General features: G+C 51.7%; 8 protein-coding genes across 8 annotated transcripts; 3 read left to right on the top strand and 5 right to left on the bottom strand.

Moving 5' to 3' along the window:
• Positions 1–211: 211 nt before the first annotated feature.
• K460DRAFT_363741 (uncharacterized protein) lies at positions 212–2,330 on the bottom strand. Its single transcript, XM_040932876.1, has one exon. The coding sequence runs from the start codon at positions 2,133–2,135 to the stop codon at positions 483–485; it is 1,653 nt and encodes a 550-aa protein (XP_040790258.1). The 5' UTR covers positions 2,136–2,330; the 3' UTR covers positions 212–482.
• A 1,561-nt stretch (positions 2,331–3,891) lies between these two features.
• Positions 3,892–4,666, bottom strand: K460DRAFT_352789 (uncharacterized protein; the record flags this gene model as incomplete). The annotated part of the gene is made up of 2 exons (XM_040931675.1): positions 3,892–4,440; positions 4,499–4,666. 2 exons carry the CDS (start codon positions 4,664–4,666, stop codon positions 3,892–3,894), a joined length of 717 nt encoding a protein of 238 aa, XP_040790259.1.
• Positions 4,667–5,364: 698 nt separating this feature from the next.
• On the top strand, positions 5,365–6,683 carry K460DRAFT_426496 (extracellular metalloprotease precursor; the record flags this gene model as incomplete). Its single annotated transcript, XM_040938253.1, is given in 3 exon segments — positions 5,365–5,664; positions 5,678–5,735; positions 5,852–6,683. The coding sequence occupies 3 exon segments, from the start codon at positions 5,365–5,367 to the stop codon at positions 6,571–6,573; spliced, it is 1,080 nt and encodes a 359-aa protein (XP_040790260.1). The 3' UTR covers positions 6,574–6,683.
• A 114-nt stretch (positions 6,684–6,797) lies between these two features.
• K460DRAFT_281563 (uncharacterized protein) lies at positions 6,798–7,028 on the bottom strand (the record flags this gene model as incomplete). The annotated part of the gene is made up of 1 exon (XM_040928499.1): positions 6,798–7,028. One exon carries the CDS (start codon positions 7,026–7,028, stop codon positions 6,798–6,800), a length of 231 nt encoding a protein of 76 aa, XP_040790261.1.
• A 1,864-nt stretch (positions 7,029–8,892) lies between these two features.
• K460DRAFT_363742 (phytanoyl-CoA dioxygenase-like protein) lies at positions 8,893–10,328 on the bottom strand. Its single transcript, XM_040932877.1, has one exon. The coding sequence runs from the start codon at positions 10,228–10,230 to the stop codon at positions 9,025–9,027; it is 1,206 nt and encodes a 401-aa protein (XP_040790262.1). The 5' UTR covers positions 10,231–10,328; the 3' UTR covers positions 8,893–9,024.
• A 426-nt stretch (positions 10,329–10,754) lies between these two features.
• On the bottom strand, positions 10,755–12,770 carry K460DRAFT_392979 (uncharacterized protein). The gene is made up of 3 exons (XM_040935918.1): positions 12,738–12,770; positions 12,579–12,680; positions 10,755–12,525 (listed from the first exon to the last, which is right to left on the bottom strand). The coding sequence occupies exons 2-3, from the start codon at positions 12,666–12,668 to the stop codon at positions 11,113–11,115; spliced, it is 1,503 nt and encodes a 500-aa protein (XP_040790263.1). The 5' UTR covers positions 12,669–12,680; positions 12,738–12,770; the 3' UTR covers positions 10,755–11,112.
• A 170-nt stretch (positions 12,771–12,940) lies between these two features.
• Positions 12,941–14,240, top strand: K460DRAFT_280562 (ATP-dependent RNA helicase fal1; the record flags this gene model as incomplete). Its single annotated transcript, XM_040928417.1, has 3 exons — positions 12,941–13,226; positions 13,278–14,132; positions 14,182–14,240. 3 exons carry the CDS (start codon positions 12,941–12,943, stop codon positions 14,238–14,240), a joined length of 1,200 nt encoding a protein of 399 aa, XP_040790264.1.
• A 1,340-nt stretch (positions 14,241–15,580) lies between these two features.
• K460DRAFT_403031 (FAD/NAD(P)-binding domain-containing protein) lies at positions 15,581–17,469 on the top strand (the record flags this gene model as incomplete). Its single annotated transcript, XM_040936579.1, has 4 exons — positions 15,581–15,629; positions 15,680–15,827; positions 15,872–15,878; positions 15,928–17,469. The coding sequence occupies 4 exons, from the start codon at positions 15,581–15,583 to the stop codon at positions 17,467–17,469; spliced, it is 1,746 nt and encodes a 581-aa protein (XP_040790265.1).
• Between the last annotated feature and the right edge of the window lie 256 nt (positions 17,470–17,725).

Below are 17,725 nucleotides of genomic sequence, written 5' to 3' on the forward strand. Positions count from 1 at the left end.
CGCGGGCGAGTCAATCCTGCAGAGCGGTGAAGCGGTGGTTCGATGCTGGCGTGGTTCGGCGAGCGGAAGCTAGCTTTTGAGACTGGGCTGATGGGCTGCAGGCGTCTTTACTGCATTAGCGTCGTCGATGGTTAGACGCAATACTCTCTAGTGATTGTGGTAGTACGAGAGAGGGTTAAATAAACGAGAGAGAGTTGAATAATAGCAAGACGATCGGGATTCATGACTCTGGTACTCCGTTCCAATGCATAATGGATTGAATTACATAATACATAATCGTGAGTGGACATTTATGCTATGCACCAAAAAACAATGTGTGCACAGCGGTCCATTAAGCAGCCGTGCATCTAATCCGTGCCCTCATAAGCAATGCAGAAGTACATACGCACATGCATGCGCACTAAAAACCTGTACCCGAATGGGTGCGTAGAAAAGAAATCGTCTAACGGGTATCAATGACTGAATGAATGCAACAACAACACCTATCGTCCCATGTTGAACGACGACACAGGGGGCATGCCACCGTGATCCTCGGCGACCGTCATGGGCGAAAGAGTAGCGCGACGCCTGTCTTCTGCCTCTCGGATCAAAGGTGCCAGGCGGCCATCGGATAGACGAGGCTCGAGGGGGCGTCTGCTGTGTTGGAGTGTAGTGAGGATGCTGCTTGCATCTAGCTCCATGACGCTGTACATGCCTGGCTCCATTGTAAACGTATCCCTTCGGCCATCGTGGGGGACGGAAGCGGGCACAGGCTTGAGATTCCTCCAGTCCATGTGGTCGACATCCATGGGCACGCGGCCATCGAGCAGTTTGAAAGCCTCGCTGCAGCCGATGGAGCGCTCGCCAACGACGGGTGATGAGCAAGCCGTGATGTTATCAATGCGTGAATCGACCTTTGGTTCCAGTACGTCTGGTGTGTTGCTCTTGTTCGAGTTGCGCCGTGAGCTTGGCCGTGAGCTGGGCGGGGTTGCCTCGCCTCGCAGTTGTGCCACTCTTTGACACCATGCCCGTTGACGGGGATTCGCCTGACAGTCAGCACAGCTCCCTGGTCCGCTCATGGTTGAACTCGATTTGAGGCCGTCCATTGACGACCCGCTTGTAACCTGAGATAGCGGGGGCATGTCATCCTCGCCATTGGGACGGACTGTCGAGTCCCTGCAGAGACAGTATTCGGGATTGTTGTCACACCAGCCGCAGTCATGGATCTTGGCCATCTCATTCGATGGCATGAGCGAAGCTGCCGGACGTTGAGCCTGGAACTTGGCGGTGAAGTCGATCTCTCGGTCCTTGAACTCATCATCCGAGTTTGCTTGTCCAGTCTGTTCAATGCCAGTCATGGGCGTCGCACCATTGCTGCGGCGAGGGAGCGGTACAGCCTCCATGGGAGTCAAATTGGCGTGCTGCTGGAAGTGCATGTCGTTTGCGATCTCAGTTATGCATGCGCAGCTATCAGGCTCGCATCTGTCGCAGCCGCCCATGGCGCCTGTTGTATTCGGCGTTCCGTAGGCCTGGGCGCTATCAATGGACCTGCGGTTGGGAGAGTTGTGGCTATGGCCGGTGAGGGGGGCCATCTGGAACAATACAGGCATGGGCTGGTTGTGATAAGAGTTTTGCATGTCCTGCTGGATGGTAGCAGACGTATTGCCGTCCTTGAGCAATTGGAATTGCTCTTTCCAGTAGTCCCGTTCAGTCTTGAGAGCGTTGTTTGCGTCACGCAGCATCTGGACATCATTGTGCAGGGCGTCGATCTCGACCAGCTTATCGTTGATCTTTCGTCGATGCTCCTGCTCGGCTAGGTCGACCTGGATGGTCAGCTCGTTGACCTTGGCCGCCTTGCGGGCGCGGAATGCGCGCTGCGACTCGCGATTCTGCGCCTTTCGCTTGGACGCGGGCTCGTCTGTTGCGGGCTTGCGGCCGGGCTTTGGTCGTGGTGGGATTTCGTAGTTTCTGCCGGTTGGGCCCCCACCCGGTCGGGAGGGGCCAGAGCCATTCGGCGCGGGCGAGGACACGGTGGAGATGGAGCTTCGAGGAGAGATGCGGGAGCGGAGCGGAGGAATGGTGTCGGCTTTGGGTTGCTGGGGGACGAGGACTGGAGAGCATGTCAGTGAATCTGTCGGTTCGGAGAGTCGGTCCATGGGGTTGGAGGAGGCGGCGGCGGCATGCGACGGCAAGACGACGGCACATCGCCAAGGGCAATGGCAAGCCCAGCAGGTTGCTGCGAGCCACGCCAATGGCGGTCGACGACGCGATGCAGACGACGTCTTGCCATTGACACAGATGGCGACACTGGTGTTGCTCGAGGCAACGAATGCGCGCCGCCGCCGGCTGGGTTGATGGGGTAGGTATGGGGTGCTTGTGCGCGGTTCCACTCACCTCTGTTGGAGGGGCGCGTCGCAGAATTTGCAGGCGTGTCTAGCACAGGGAGCGGCGAGAGCGCGGGCGCGGGCGAAGCATTGCTATTGTCGCCCGAGGACGAGGGCGTGAGACCTGCGTATCCAGCGTCGTCAGACATGTTCATGTACCGGCCGGCGCGAAGGCGAATGAGGGAGAGGAGGGTTATCAGATGAAGGGCTGGTTATCAGATCAAATTCCTTCCCGCACCCCGACCACCTCGCCGAACCCAGGCCGAGCGACGTCGGAGCGGAGCGGAACCTTGACTTACCATTGCCAGGGCCAGGGCGCCGCGACATGAACGGGTTATCCGGACTCGTTTGCTGCTCCAGTGCGTATTCCACCTGCTCAGAGCTCGCGCGCATCACCATCATCCTCAGGTAGTCATCCATGGTCTGAGCCATATCTCCGTCCATTTCCATCTTGCGCGAGAGTATGCCGTGGGCCTAGCTAACGATGCTGAGATACCCAGTGTAGTCGAGTGCGTGTGTTGTGAGGTGTAATACATTACTTGCACCGTGGACGGCGGGCTTTTATATCATGCCCTTTCGAGATCCCACTTATTGGTCCTTCCCTCGTTCTCACGCAGACACGTTCTTCCTCGTTCGAGCTTGACTGCCCAACGGTACACGAGTCCTCCTCTCTTTCCCCTGGTAGCGTACTGCAAATCCTTTCACCATGTTTTGCACCCGACCCATGGTTCGGCTTGCGCTCGCGCTTCTAGGGGAGGCTCTTTCCAATTCATCATATTGCCAACACGGCTTCTTTCATTCACTCACACTACCAGTTCAATTCTTGCGTCAATAGCAGGTTCCCTGGCAAAAAAATTCTCTCTCTCTCTCTCTCTTTCTCTCTATATGAATGCAAGCGTTCACTCGTTGCTTGGCCATGATGAAGCTCGCAATTCCTTCTCTACTTTTCCATGTCGTCTTCTAATCGTCTCCAGTACCATGTCCTCGTTTCCAAGAGGGGCTTTGACCGACTCAGCAACACCCGTGGTCCATACAATGAAATATCGATCTCGCCATGGGTGGAGCTTGGGCTCGGTTCAAGACATCAGATGCGGAGGTATCTGTTACCGAGTCCTACACTCTTGCCGCCGATCATTAAGCAAACTCAGTAGTGCTCTCATGTAGCCCCACCCATGAATCATAATAACGCACGGGGGTGCCATTAGAGGCTGCAGCAATAGCCTCATGCGTAGAAGTGACTATCCCAGTCCTAGTCCTACACCATTTGGGGCAGCGCATGCCAGGATTTCAAGTCAAATAGAGGCCTTCTGACTGGCCCCAGAGGCATTTTTCTCGATAGCTTATGGTACGTTTGAACCATGGGCTTTTTCGATCTCTCTGTTCTGTCTCCCACTCAGACATGGTCAAGCCTCTCAACAACCGATATCCGTTATTGCCACAGTGCAGCCTCAACAGCGCCCTGCTGCACGAACAAGGCTAAGGCTTCGCACACGACACTGGGGCAAGAGGCGAGTATCTCGACGGCGTATCATACGCCAAAGATATGTGCTATCCCCACCTCTCCTCGATCGGCTTCTGGTGGGTCCCCGAAGACTCCCAAAAACCGATCTTCGTTACGACTGCGAAGACTCAATAGCTCCTTGGTCAACCAGCACTCGACACTGCTCCTCGTACACGACCAAGGCTTCGCGAACGACACTGACGACAAGCTTAGAATTACCCGACTGAACCACGTTTCGGTGCCGACCTGCAGTCTGATAGCGAGAGGAGGATCATCTTCTTCTACAATCGATACGATGACAATGTCCGCCTCGCGACTGGTACGGTCGGAAATTACAACACAGTTTTCAACTCTTTGGCTTGCGAGGACCCACCCCACATCAGGGAGGACGCTGCGCGCTAACAATCCGTTCTCATGCGGAGACTCGAGAACCAACTCCACACCGACCACACTGGAAGCCAGGCTGCCTCGTCGTGCAACCCCCACCCCCCGAGCGTTCTCTGAATAGGATTGAAGGCTCGGAATGCATACGCGTAAACTGACGAAACCCAGAGAGTTACCAGAGGGACAACGGTACTATCAGTGTCATTCGATAATGCCTTCCTTTGTTTTCGAAGATTCTTCATAATCATACGATTAGTATAGCCAGAAGCCTAAGCGACGATCTGTAGATGATTACCACGTCACTGAAGAAACGGTAAGTTCCGGTGGGTGTCTCCATGACCTCAGCCCAAGTCCGGTGCTCCACACTCCCTTCAGCCCCTTCCAGCCTGGCTGTGTCGTCACCTAAATCCCGAGGCATTTTTTGAGGCATTTCCAAAACCGCTGGTATCAAGACTTGATAGACGATTTTACGCCCCCACCATATATAGTCCAAGATTAAAGTGCTAAAGCCGTACGAGCTGTTCGATTCCAGATCTAAATTTACCAGTACACTCTGGTAAGATTTTGCCGTGCTGACTGGGGAATGTAGCTTGCTGCCAAGCATCGTTTTGCTTTTACGCTTCCAGCTGCCGGCTGACGCCAAGTTTGGCCAGGATAAGGAACATCAAATCAGCAGTTACGGAGCAGGTGAGCTTACTCACACAATAAACAGCAGATAGGAGGGCAATAGTGTGCTCCTGTTGAGTGCTCCTTTTCACAAGCCCAATTGGAAGGTAACACGGCCTTCTGCATCCTTATTGGACAACCTTTGCGCGCAAGGTGGAAGGCTCATGGTCCAGATGAACGCCCAGCTGAAGAGCCATGGGGTCAGCAGACTCGGCTGCATACAGCTCAAGTATGAAAGCTGAAGTTTAATTCCTCTTACGGCGCCTTCGATCTTGGGCCTGTGATAACTGTGCTATATAAATTCAGACTGCCTACATATGAAATTATCAGGACTTCTTCCCATAGCGTGTCATCGATATTCTTCAGCCTTGCATTGAAATTTTGCTAAATCCGATCTGATTTTCATTGAAAGAGGGATCTCACCTCTGCGTAGCTCCGTCCATCTCTATCATGGAGGAAATTCAACAGCAGCCTATTTGCGGCTTCGTGCCGCCGTACATCCTGGAGGCCATAGCTGGCTCTGATACCATTGCGGAGGAATCTCGCCATTCCTGTAAACATACACTACAACACGTACAGTCTTATGCCGAACACCGTCATGAGCTATACACTGGAGCTCATGTCAGTTCTCCCTCCACCGGGACAGGTTTCATCCCCGAATACATTCTCAGTGCAATCGCTGACCCTAAGGAGGGCGCTATCAAAGAACACGAAGCGAGTCAGCAAACTCTGATAACTGCAGACGCTGATGTAGCAGCACCAGTGCAGAGGAAGATCTACGATTGCAAAGAAACTGGTGATCTCCCTGGAACGCTGGTCAGGTCGGAAGGGCAGGCGCGCATCAAGGATCGCCAGATCAACAACTGCTACGACGGATTCAAGATCACGCACGACTTCTTCTCCCGAGTCTTTGGCCGCAACTCGCTTGATGACAAAGGGCTGGCCCTTATCGGCAGCGTTCATTACAAGCCGAAAGACACGCCAGCCGGCTACAACAATGCGTACTGGGACGGTGACGCCAAACGCATGGTTTTCGGTGACGGTGATCATATTACCTTCGACTACCTCACAGATTCGCTCGATGTAATTGCCCACGAACTAAGCCATGGCTTTGTCCAGTACACGTCGCCGCTCAAGTACCAGTCGCAGTCTGGCGCATTGAACGAGTCCTGCGCCGATGTCTTCGGCTCCATGGTGGAGCAATGGCACATGCGACAGACTGTGGAAGACGCAGACTGGATCCTCGGACAGACGCTCTTCCCTGTCGCATTCACCGGGTCGGCCTTGCGCAGTTTGAAAGCCGGGAAGGCCTACACTGATGACCCGGTGTTTGGAACTGATCCCCAGCCAAAGCACATGGACAACATCTTCAAAGGACCTGGGGATAATGAAGGCGTTCATATCAACTCTGGAATCCCGAATCATGCTTTTTACCTGGCTGCAAAGTCTCTCGGGGGTAACTCGTGGGAGAAGGCGGGCAAGGTGTGGTATAAGACGATGACGTCTGGGAAAATTCCGTTTCAGTGCGATTTCAAGACTTTCGCAAAGGTGACTGTTGAGATTGCAGGGGCTGCTTTTGCTGCTGATGCTTCGGTCAAAAACGCGATTCGTGATGCGTGGGTCAAGGTTGGGGTACTTCCTGCAGCTGCGGCTGAATAGGGCAAACTGGGAAGCCGGACTTTTCTTCAATGCTGGCAATGTCTTCCGTACATCATGAAAGTTTTCCTGTGTCTTCTTGTAAAGAAAGTACAAAAACGCCAAAAATTCCCTTCTATCGTTACAGTTACTAGAACTACATCTTCTCACACCTCTCGTCGTGACACGCTCGCTAAATTCCCTTCCACCTGCCCCGTTTTTGGTACTTTCTTTCCCCTGCCATCTCCCTACTTCTTCACCTCGATAAAACTTCCCGGCGTTCCATACGGTCCCGCTCTCACAGCGACCTGCACGTCCACGCCCCACCGCTTAGAATTTTCCAACGCAACATTCGCAGCTTCCTGCTCGAGTAATGTAGCAGCTGATGCGAGCTTGCCACCGACTGCAGCCAGTTCGGCGCCGAGATTGGAGAGCTCGGAAGCAAGCTTGAGGAGGTTGTCGGGTGTGTTGGCTGCCATTCGGATTCTGCGTGAGGGAGTAGACCTGATGATGCTTTGCGATGGTGAGGATGTTGGAGCGTGGTATTTTTATAGAAATTCTACTGGGAGATGACGCAGGGACTTGTTGCTCTAGGAGGGTTCAAAGCAATGTCCAGTTACAAGGAGAAAGTATGGAAATACAGGCAGATAGTCCAACAAGGTATTTGCTTGGTATTGTAGGTAGCTGCGCGAATATTGAGGTCGTTGACCAGAATTTCTGAGCAGGTTGGCAGGTTATGTATGTGCCTTGAGGTGTTTGCGCCAACATGTCACTGTCCAGGCTGTGGACGAACATTCCATGATATTTGCAAACAGCGCCTACACGACTAATCAGGCATTTAAAGTCTAACAGGAATAATAGAAGATATCTGAGGGATGCAAGTTGGGTGAAATTCATGAGACCAGCAGAGATGAACCGGCATACATTGAACGCTTTCTCTCCGTGTGCATATGGGGGCAGTCAGCATCATATCATGCTATAAATTAGGTAGATAAGTAGGAATTCAGTTACCAAACTCAATCACCGCGCTTTGATGTAATGTAGACAGGTTGGGGCCTGAGGAACCCCATTCACGCGTGAAGTGTTATACTTGGACTGTTACTAGTTGCAAAGGGCAAATAGTCAGAAACTAGTACAAGAGCCGAGCATTGCTTTTAAACGCTTATCCTAAAATGTTAAATATATTTGTTAAATTAATACTCAATATATACGCAAACTACCATGAACCGTCTGGGTGTGAGCGCTTCCAAAGTATCTCTTGAGTAGCTCTCTCGCATTTTACTAGTATCTACATAGATTGGCGTTGCACCTTCAGAACACTTGTTCAATTCAGTGCCACGTTCACTTGACGCGGCGAAGTAAGTACCCTGGTACCGTTTATTGTTGCACCCCGTGCGACTGACACACTAGCGTGCCTAAACGCCCCAAACCCCCTAGCTTAGCACGTAACCCATATCCACGCAAGCTAGCAAATGCCTACCCGTTCCATCGTTTTAGGACAGAACCTGAAAAATGGGGCCCCCAACTAGGACCTAAGAAAATCCGTACCACGGTCCATCCCTACAAAACTGCACGCTCTTGAATGATAGGCCTTGGATAGCAATTTGTCCACCTCCTTTGCCTGTACTGCTCCGAGCCCGTAGTTCTAATGACTTTGTCAGCTTGCAGTTTCACGTGCCCACGGGCAGGGAAATCCGCCATCTAACTACAAGGAAGAAGATTCAGCTTTAGGACAGTTTATTAAATGACTCTAAAGTTGGGTATTCTATATTGTAGTTCCGTGACGTCGGGGGTCCTTATTCACCTTTTCTTCCTACCCGCAAAACATATGTGTAAATCGTCGCTATCCCAATCCAAGTTGTCCTCTCCTTCCTCTCTTGTGCTCTGTTCAGTAGTCGTCAGCTGCTCCTTATCTTGCGACTCTTTTGCTTTGTCGTGGCTAGCTTCAATCAACTCCTTCTTGATCTCGAGAATTCTCTCACCAAGTTCCACTTCATGTTCCGTTGTTTTGAATGTTCTGTTTCGGACGGCTCTCCACTCTTCTTCAAGCAGACGTAGCTCATTCTCTAGTGAGGCAGTATTGGACATGTTGAGTTTGTTTGGTGGCGAATCGGGACGGCACATAGCTCGGAGGAGGGAGGGATGGACGTAGCATGTTAGCGGCATAGTTATATATGAGAGATGCAAGCTTTGGAGTGGTACAGAAGTGTAGCGTTGAGTATGCTGGCGATAGAATTTGCGTTGGCGCAAGTGCGTTGGCGTTGTGGTCAGCGGGTGCATTGGTTTGTTTCTGTTTGGAGCCCGCTGGCAACATGATGCGCTACTGTGAAAGACTTGAGGTGTGGGGTTTCATGTGAGTTCTGCAATCATTCTGGTTCTTTGAATACAGCGCAGTGATAATAAAATTTTCGTAATGCGACAAAGCATTGTGCTGTTAGACGCATACCTGTGGTTTGCCATCATTGCTTGAAGACATTAAGCTCTCGAATCCTCTTTCATCTTCTTGAGCTCACCCAACAATTGTTCCTTCGCCCATCCATTCTCGAGCCCTTTGATCAATAGCTCTTGTTCACTCTCTGGTGCCATGCCCGCCGTCTCCGGTACTCTCCTATCCAGATTCGTAGGGAAAGGATAACCTTCTGCAACGTTACCTACGAAAGCCCTAACCTCATCACTCAGCCCATTCTTCTCGTAAACCTGCACCAGTGCGTCCCACGTCATCTGGACGAGCGGATACGTGTCAATCATCTCCATGGGCTTACCGAACGCTGATGAGATCTGAAGTAAGTTTGCCGAGCGCAAAATATCTGTCGTGTCGTTCTGTCCCGCAGCATGGAATAACGCTGGATTGAAGAAGAGCCCATCTCCTGTATCTAATGGTACCGAGACATACTTCTCCAGGAAGAAGTTCTGAAACTCGGGGGTCCGGTATGCCATGTACCCTTCCTCGAACATTTGGCTAAAAGGCAGTAGTCGCGTAGGTCCGCTCTCGAGAGGCATGTCTGAATGTGCAACAGCGCCCTGAAGAGTGAGGAACTGGGAAGCTACTTGTAGTGCTTTCGGAAACATTGCACATGACTTGTTGTCTTGGAAGCCGATGTGGTAGTCTCGGTGAGAGATCTGTGCTTTTGCAGTCGGCTTCACGATGTTGACTTGTGCAGTCAGTCGATGATGCGGACCCAGCCATGCCGACGAGATGAGCGGCAGCCATGGATTAGAGTAATATTCCAAGAATGATACCGGATCCTGCAGGCAATGCTTCGAGAACGAATTCCAGATACGGTCATTTGCGCCTGAGCCAGCGAAATGATCGCCACGTTTACCGGCTAGCTTCTTCTCTTCCGCGATGATATTGCTGTATACTTCATTTACTGTGTCGAGCAAGCTTATGTTACTGTAAAGGCCTTTCGTGACGAACACGCCGGGGCCAGAAAGAAGGATATGGTACCACTCATCCTGAAGGGCAGCGTGCTGTTGTGGACTCAGTGAAGAGTAGGCAGGAAGTTCGTAAATAGGTACGTTGGCTGTTATGGAGCTAGCAAGGGGATAGTGAACCAATTTAGATTCAGTCGTGAGCTTCTTGAATTCATCTAGCGAGGGCGGTTTGGCGACCGAGAATAAGCGGGATCCGATTGACGATGTGTCGTCGTGTTTGGACTGCCCGTTCGTCAGGGAAGCCATCGTACGTACCCTGGGTCGTAAGATGTTGTGTGGAAATGCGATTCCAGATGGTAGATGCTGTTGCCTTGAACCATGGATCTGGATCTTGTATGGATATTCTGCCCGCTTGGAATGAGTCGGCGGGTCTTACCTAATTTAGAGCCGACGTTTGTGTTGCACAACTTTGGAGGTTTCAGCGGGGCAACGCTAACCGGAAACTCAACCACCATCTTCCATTCCCTGGCCTGATCGGCCCATGCTCTGGGTAGTAGTCGGCGGTGGAGCAGATACCCACTCTACGTAAACCGATTCAGCGCGAACAAATTTGTGGGCATCAAGCCCAAGCACGAAGTGAAGAACGGCAGGTCGATTAGTATTCACACCCAGTAGCAATGCGTAGGCTACATAGCGCCTTTACAGTCACTGTAAAAGTTTGCTCCTCTTGACGTCCTTTCACCCGTTCACGAGGAAACGGTAGAGTGGGCTGTGGACAGGGAGATTTCAACATATTGTTTTATCATTTGAACAAGGGAGGTCAAACTCCGCAAATTGTGATGATTGGGTATTATCTTACAAAACGTTCTACATGGCAGATGAAATCTGCATTTTGCCCACGCCAAACGCCAGGTGTATGCAGATAGCCCTACCTGGTTAGTTCTGTCTAAGAAGCTATCGCACAATGCACGGTGTGGCAGCACCGGCGCGCGAAGTGTATGCAACTTGACTTACTTGAAATGCTCCCAGTCGTTCCAACTCCCATGATATGTAGCCGCAAATGCAGCACTGTGTTTGCAATAACCTCGAATCGACTAATCGTTCGAGTAGCAAGATAGGGCGACCAGTTGTCGCTGGTGCTGGAAAGGGGCCTCCTCGGTTAGGTGGCTGTTGGCAACCAGCAGTCGCTCATAGCATGCCTGCAGCAGCCAAGTCCCTATAAACCTTCTCCGGCATGACGTTGCCCTCGTTATCCTCCATCTCCACCACGTTCTCGGCAAGGGTTTTCTCTTTCTTCTTGTCTTTCTGGATCTTCCTCCACAGAGACTCAGCTTCCTGAATACTCGTGATTTCTCGGAACAATGATGTGTTGGTGATGCCGAGACACTTCAGACCGTGAATATGGCGCGGCTCGTTGAAGTGCTTGTCGAAAGCGCGCCTGCCCATGTACACGAAATTACCGCAAACCTCGCAAGGGAACTCGACGCCAAGACCATGCAGTTTCCAGAGCCAGAAGGGAATGGGTTTGCCATCCCAAGCGAGCGGAAGCTTGAGCGGATTGGAGATCTTATCCTCGACGTCGGACTCGTTGTCCTCGTCGTTAGCACCATTGTCTGGCGTTTCAGAGTACAGTTGTTCCAGCTCTTGTTGCCGCTCGCGCTCAGTCATGCCCTGCTTCCGCTCGACGTTGACCTTGGTGTCGCCACGCTCTGTCTGCATAGCCGCAGCAAGCCTCCTTATCCGGAACTCTCGCTCGGCCACTGCTCGCTCTTTGAAGCGTTGGATATCTGTTGAAGCATCATTTGTCTTGGCAGTCGTCTTGTCCGCCGAGGCACCTTGACTTTCCTGTACAGCCTTCTTGTGCTTCTTGCCCGTCAAGTGAGCCTCGTAGACGGTCTCTTTCGAAAAGCTCTTCCTGCAAGCCGAGCACCAGATGCCCTCGGGCTGGGCCTCGCCGTTCGCTGCCGTAGATGCCGACACGTTTTTCTCCCATCCTGGCACTTGGTCCTTTTCCCAGAGCTCGACGAACTCTTTGTCAAAATTCGCGAAGAGCTTGTCCAAATTCTCTAGGGGTTTAGTCCGTCGCATAAAGCCCTCAAGGTAGTCTTGTAGCGCCTTTAGATAGTGAAAGTAGGCTTCCGACTTCTTCTGGTCGCGGCGGATGTTGCCTTGCGGGGGGGTGAAGACATCAAACAGATCGAGATACTGCAGATAGGTCAGGCGGCGCGCGTGCGCGTGAACGGGAAGGTTCAGGTACTGCTCGTGCAGTGTGGTCAGGTCAAAGAAGCGCCCGAAGCCCTCCTCCCCCGTGAACATGGAGTCGATGACGGCAACCGACTGATCCTGATCTTCGGGCGAGCGCTTCTTGTAGGCCTTCTCCAGATTTTCGACAGGCTCGTTCGGGTAGCGGGCGTGGAATTCTTTAATGGAAGCGATCTCGCGCATGAACGACTCCATGGGATCGCCGTGGGTGAGGGCGCGCACCTCGTCCTCCTTGGCGCCGTCGACATCCTGGTAAATGGGGAGTAGGCGGTTCGACTGACTCTCAATCTGTTCGAGGAAGCGTGCCATGTCATGGTCGCGTGCGAGGCGGTTGCGAATCTGTCTAGCGATCAGTAATGGGAACGCGATGGTGCAGTCATGAAGATACCTACGTGCGGTGGGTCTTCGAGAAGGCGCTCGGCGATGGCGTCCTCGAGGCGCTCCAGATCCTCGTGCAGCTGGCGCTGGTCTTCCAAGAGCATGATTGCGGTCGCCTGTGATAACTATGAGTCTTGTGTATAGTGTAATGGTCAAGCAGTGCGTGTGCTGACCTTTGGAGGCGTTGGTGTTTGCGTTGGCGTAGTCGAGCGCGAAGTCACGAAGCTCGGGCGCGGCCAGATAAATCGATACCACGCTAGGCCGAATAGTTTTGCCGACATGGTCCTAAACTTTGTCGCGCCGCTCATCCACTCTTCTACTAAACCCCATATCCACAACGAAGACGAAGACATACGCCTACGCGCCGACGCTCAACATGGCCGACGGAATCGACCGCAATGCTGACGACAAGATGGAGTTTAGCACCTCCAAGGAGGTGACGGTGGCGCCTACCTTCGAGGCCATGCACCTGAAAGAGAACCTGCTGCGCGGCATCTACGCCTATGGCTACGAATCGCCCTCAGCTGTGCAGTCGCGTGCTATTGTGCAAGTCTGCAAGGGCCGCGACACCATCGCCCAGGCCCAGTCCGGCACGGGAAAGACGGCCACCTTCTCCATCTCCATCCTCCAGGTCATCGACACGGCGGTACGCGAGACGCAGGGTGGGTAGTCTTCTGCACATGCGCCCGTCTCCATGCTAATCGTGTGTCCAGCGCTCGTCCTTTCCCCTACGCGTGAACTCGCGACACAGATCCAGTCCGTCATCATGGGCCTCGGCGACTACATGAACGTGCAATGCCATGCTTGCATTGGTGGAACGAACGTCGGCGAGGACATCCGCAAGCTCGACTACGGCCAGCACGTGGTATCAGGAACTCCAGGACGTGTCGCTGATATGATCCGCCGCCGCAACCTGCGCACGCGCAACATCAAAATGCTCGTCCTCGACGAGGCCGACGAGCTGCTCAATCGCGGTTTCCGTGAGCAGATCTATGATGTCTACCGCTACCTCCCGCCCGCCACACAAGTTGTCGTCGTCTCAGCTACCCTCCCCTACGATGTTCTGGAGATGACGACCAAATTCATGACGGATCCGGTGCGCATCCTGGTAAAGCGTGACGAGTTGACCCTCGAGGGCCTCAAGCAGTACTTCATTGCCATTGAAAAGGAGGAGTGGAAATTTGACACACTCTGCGATCTCTACGACACACTCACCATTACACAAGCCGTTATCTTCTGCAACACGCGCCGCAAGGTCGACTGGCTTACAGACAAGATGCGCGAGGCTAACTTCACCGTGTCTTCAATGCATGGCGATATGCCGCAGAGAGAACGCGACAGCATTATGCAGGACTTCCGCCAGGCCAACTCGCGCGTCTTAATCTCGACAGACGTCTGGGCGCGTGGAATTGATGTCCAGCAAGTCTCACTCGTTATCAACTACGACCTTCCCTCAAATCGTGAGAACTATATCCACAGAATTGGTCGAAGTGGTCGGTTTGGACGCAAGGGCGTCGCCATCAACTTTGTCACCCAAGACGACGTTCGCATTCTTCGCGACATTGAGCGTAAGACCAATCGTGCGTCAATTACTAGCAGATAGCTAACCACATGCAGTGTACTATTCCACTCAGATTGATGAGATGCCCATGAACGTCGCTGATCTTTTGGCGTAAGCGATTTACCGGCTTTTGACATGGCGTTCAGGATCTATCACGATATCGCATGCTTGTTACTCAAGGTATTGCAAGCATATAGGCAGCAGCAGCGTCTCAGCGTCTGAGAAGTTGGCCCAGGGAATGAGTTGCGGAGGAAGGGCTCAATAGCCAAAAAGTAAGACAATGCTCTATATTTGACTCATTGAGAGCAGCAAAGCTAACGCAATGTCGGACAGTACCAAAATTGATCTTACGATATGTGTGTGCATATATCTCCAGTACTTATTCGCAACGCGTAGTGGAGAGGGGAACTCGGAGCAAAAGACTTGACTCTAGTACTACCGTCTCACCAATTCCGACCCATTCATCATCATCTTCGACCTCTTCAACTTCCTGTTCATAGCAGAGAACTTGAGACCTTCCGTCTTTATATCAGTGAGGTAGCGCCTCGACGAGGCGGCCGGGAGAGAAAATCGGTGCCCAAACTTGGTATTAGGGGAATAATACAATCGGGTAGCTGTCCAGAGGAATAGCCAAGACCATCTCAGCGTAGCCAAAGATCATTACGAATTTGGCCGCGAGAAAAACTGGTACAAGAATTGGATTACGAATTCAACGTTATAACCTGTTCGAGTGTCGACGATCAGGCCTTCTTGAGTGCGACGGGTACTTCAATTGCGGCGATTAATCTGTCCCCACGTGGCTGCTTTCATCCTTATTCCTATTCACATCGATCTCAATCATGGCTCATTCTCGCATTTTTAGTTGAACGCGGCCAATAGCACTCCTCGTCTTCATTGAGATTTCGTCTTATATCCAAACTTCCTCGTTAGGACTTGAATCTCGTCAAAGTTTTGATGCCGAGGCAATGCTAGCACGGCAACCTTGAAGCTATAGAATCACGTAAGCCTTCGGCTGACAGCCAGTTCTGGTAGATCACACACCACTCAACAACACGCCCGTGCCATATCAACGGAACCTTTAAAAGACCTCGACCATCACCCAAGCCTGAAAACTGGGCGAAAGATCACCTGCACGAGCCGCTGTGCGCCATTGCGTGTTCAGATGGTCGCCACTATCGTTAGTGTCACCAGCTGAAAACTAGTATAATGCGACCAATGATACGCCAACAAGCAATTTGACTCAGACCAATTCTAAGACAGGGCGTTATGGCTACTACAGTCAGCTTGCGACTGTGCAAATGAGGCTGAGCGACCAAGCAAGTTGCTTATTTCAACATGTGGGACACTAATAAGGCAGAGGCGCCCGCGAAAAATGCACAAGCATCGCAAAGCCTTTCAAACTCGCTACGTCTTTAAGGAGAGCGAGAAAATCTGATAGACTCACGAAGAGTTTTCATGGATGGCAAAAAGATGGAGTCTTTCGACCTCGTTATAGTTGGCGCAGGTGAGCATCGTCCACCGACCAACCCAGCGTTTTCCTAATTCCCGGGATAGGCGTTCATGGCTTGACTATGTTGAAGACATACCGCGATGTCCACTCCAAGGCATCGATCTTGGTGCTGGACAAGGGAAATTCCATAGGTGGAGTCTGGTCAAAGGACAGATTATATCCAGGTCTTCACACGAACAACCACTTCCAGACGTACGTTAATCTCCTTACATGTGGAATAAGCTAATAAATGCCAGATTTGAGGTACCTACTTTGCTCGTGGTGCTGAGTGAGGAACTAACTCCTCTGACAGTACAGTGACTACCCTATGAGTACGGAAGGATTCGACCTTACTGATGACCACATCCCTGGGGAACACGTTAACGAATACCTGCAAAGCTATGCCAACGACTTCGATCTAGCGAACCATATGCGTTTCAACTGTACCGTAGACTCTGCTACCGACCAAGGATCCGATGGGTGGACGTTGGAAGTTACGCAAACCACGCAAGCGCAGCAACAAAAGTACAAGGTCGCGGCAGCAAAACTTATCGTAGCGACGGGGCTGACTTCGGAACCCCTTATGCCAAAGCTAGAAGGAAAGGAGGCGTTCGACGCCCCAATCTACCACACCAGTGAGCTCTCAAGAGCAGAAAATGGCCTTGGCACATTTAATAAGGTGGTGCTTCTTAGTGGTGCAAAGTTCTCGTGGGATATCGCATGCGCATATGCTTTAGCGGGGATCAAGGTCGACTGGGTTATTAGGCAGTCTGGCCACGGTCCTTGCTGGATGATGCCGAACCGTCTCACACCTCTCAAGATCATACCGGAGTACCTACTGCAAACTAGGCTGATTACCTGGTTGAGCCCATGTATATGGGAAGACGGCTTTTCTTACATCCGAAACTTCTTCCAGCAACACTGGCTCGGCCAAAAGATCGTGGACTTGTTCTTTGGTAAAATGCAACACAGCGTGGAAAGTATCAATAATTATGACGGCCACCCGGAGACAGCTAAGCTGAAACCTTGGGACGACGTTTTTTTTATCGGCACGAATCGAGGTCTTCTGAATTACGGTCTGGACTTTTTTGAGTTTGTACGCAATGGCACGATTCGCGTACATATTGCGGACATCATGCATTTATCGCACCGGACAGTCCATCTCTCCAATTCTGAAGCGCTCGAAGCAGACGTGTTGATATGCGGCACTGGATGGAAAGACACACCGCAACTTAACTTCATCACAGAAAGGGAACTAGGCTTACCCGGTCACGCTTTCGCATCCTCGCAACAATACATTGCACAAGCCGAGACAGAGATATTCAAAAATTGCCCCAAACTACAACATCAACCTACACCGAGACACTACGAACCGATTTCCGAAAAGGCTACAGAAAATGTTCCTGAGCCATACCGTTTGCATCGCTTCATGGTCCCTCCAGCGTTCATCAACAGCCGCACGCTGGCTTTCGCAGGCACGTACCGCAGTCCAGCGACTACTATCATAGCGCAAACTCAAGCGCTTTGGATCACGGCCTTTCTCGACAACCAGATACCCACAATCGCTGCTACAGACGACGAAGAGGTACTCCAGCGCATCATGTACGAGACGGTGCTTCATACTCAATTCGGAAAATGGCGCTATAGCAGAGGATTTGGCGCGCGTTTCCCTGAGCTCTGGTTTGATTGCCTACCATATGTTGATCTTATGCTGAAGGACATTGGTGTGCAGAACCAGCGGAAGAAGAGTTGGTGGGCTGAGCGGTTTACGCCGTATATGCCAGCGGATTATGTGGGTATCGTCGGTGAATATTTGGCTTTGAAGAAGGCGCATGAGGCGTCACATTGCGACTGAAATTGACTGCGCTTAAATTATACGGCTGCTAGGCCTAGATCCTGAACGCAGATACGATGACGTCCACACCTTACGTCCGAATGATGCAAATAGGCTAGGGCCGCATCCGGAAAGTGCAAAACAACACCCGACACCAAAAATTGGCCTTCTATCTGGTATCTTCATGTTCAATTCGAGGATCATCATATTAAGTGCTCGAGATACGAAAACATCACTACAATCGTCGAAATAATGTAAAAGGTACTGCTCCTGGCAG

This window comes from Cucurbitaria berberidis (genome assembly GCF_010015615.1).
Source record: "Cucurbitaria berberidis CBS 394.84 unplaced genomic scaffold K460scaffold_2, whole genome shotgun sequence".
NCBI lineage: Eukaryota > Fungi > Ascomycota > Dothideomycetes > Pleosporales > Cucurbitariaceae > Cucurbitaria > Cucurbitaria berberidis.

What these genes read in the sequence shown, in the direction of transcription:
- K460DRAFT_363742 (XM_040932877.1), bottom strand. Translation starts at nt 10,230, where the DNA reads ATGGCTTCCCTGACGAACGGGCAGTCCAAACACGACGACACATCGTCA.
- K460DRAFT_392979 (XM_040935918.1), bottom strand. Translation starts at nt 12,668, where the DNA reads ATGCTCTTGGAAGACCAGCGCCAGCTGCACGAGGATCTGGAGCGCCTC. An exon ending in TTCTCGAAGACCCACCGCAC is followed by an intron (nt 12,526 to 12,578) that starts GTAGGTATCTTC and finishes ATCGCTAGACAG; the next exon opens with ATTCGCAACCGCCTCGCACG.
- K460DRAFT_363741 (XM_040932876.1), bottom strand. Translation starts at nt 2,135, where the DNA reads ATGGACCGACTCTCCGAACCGACAGATTCACTGACATGCTCTCCAGTC.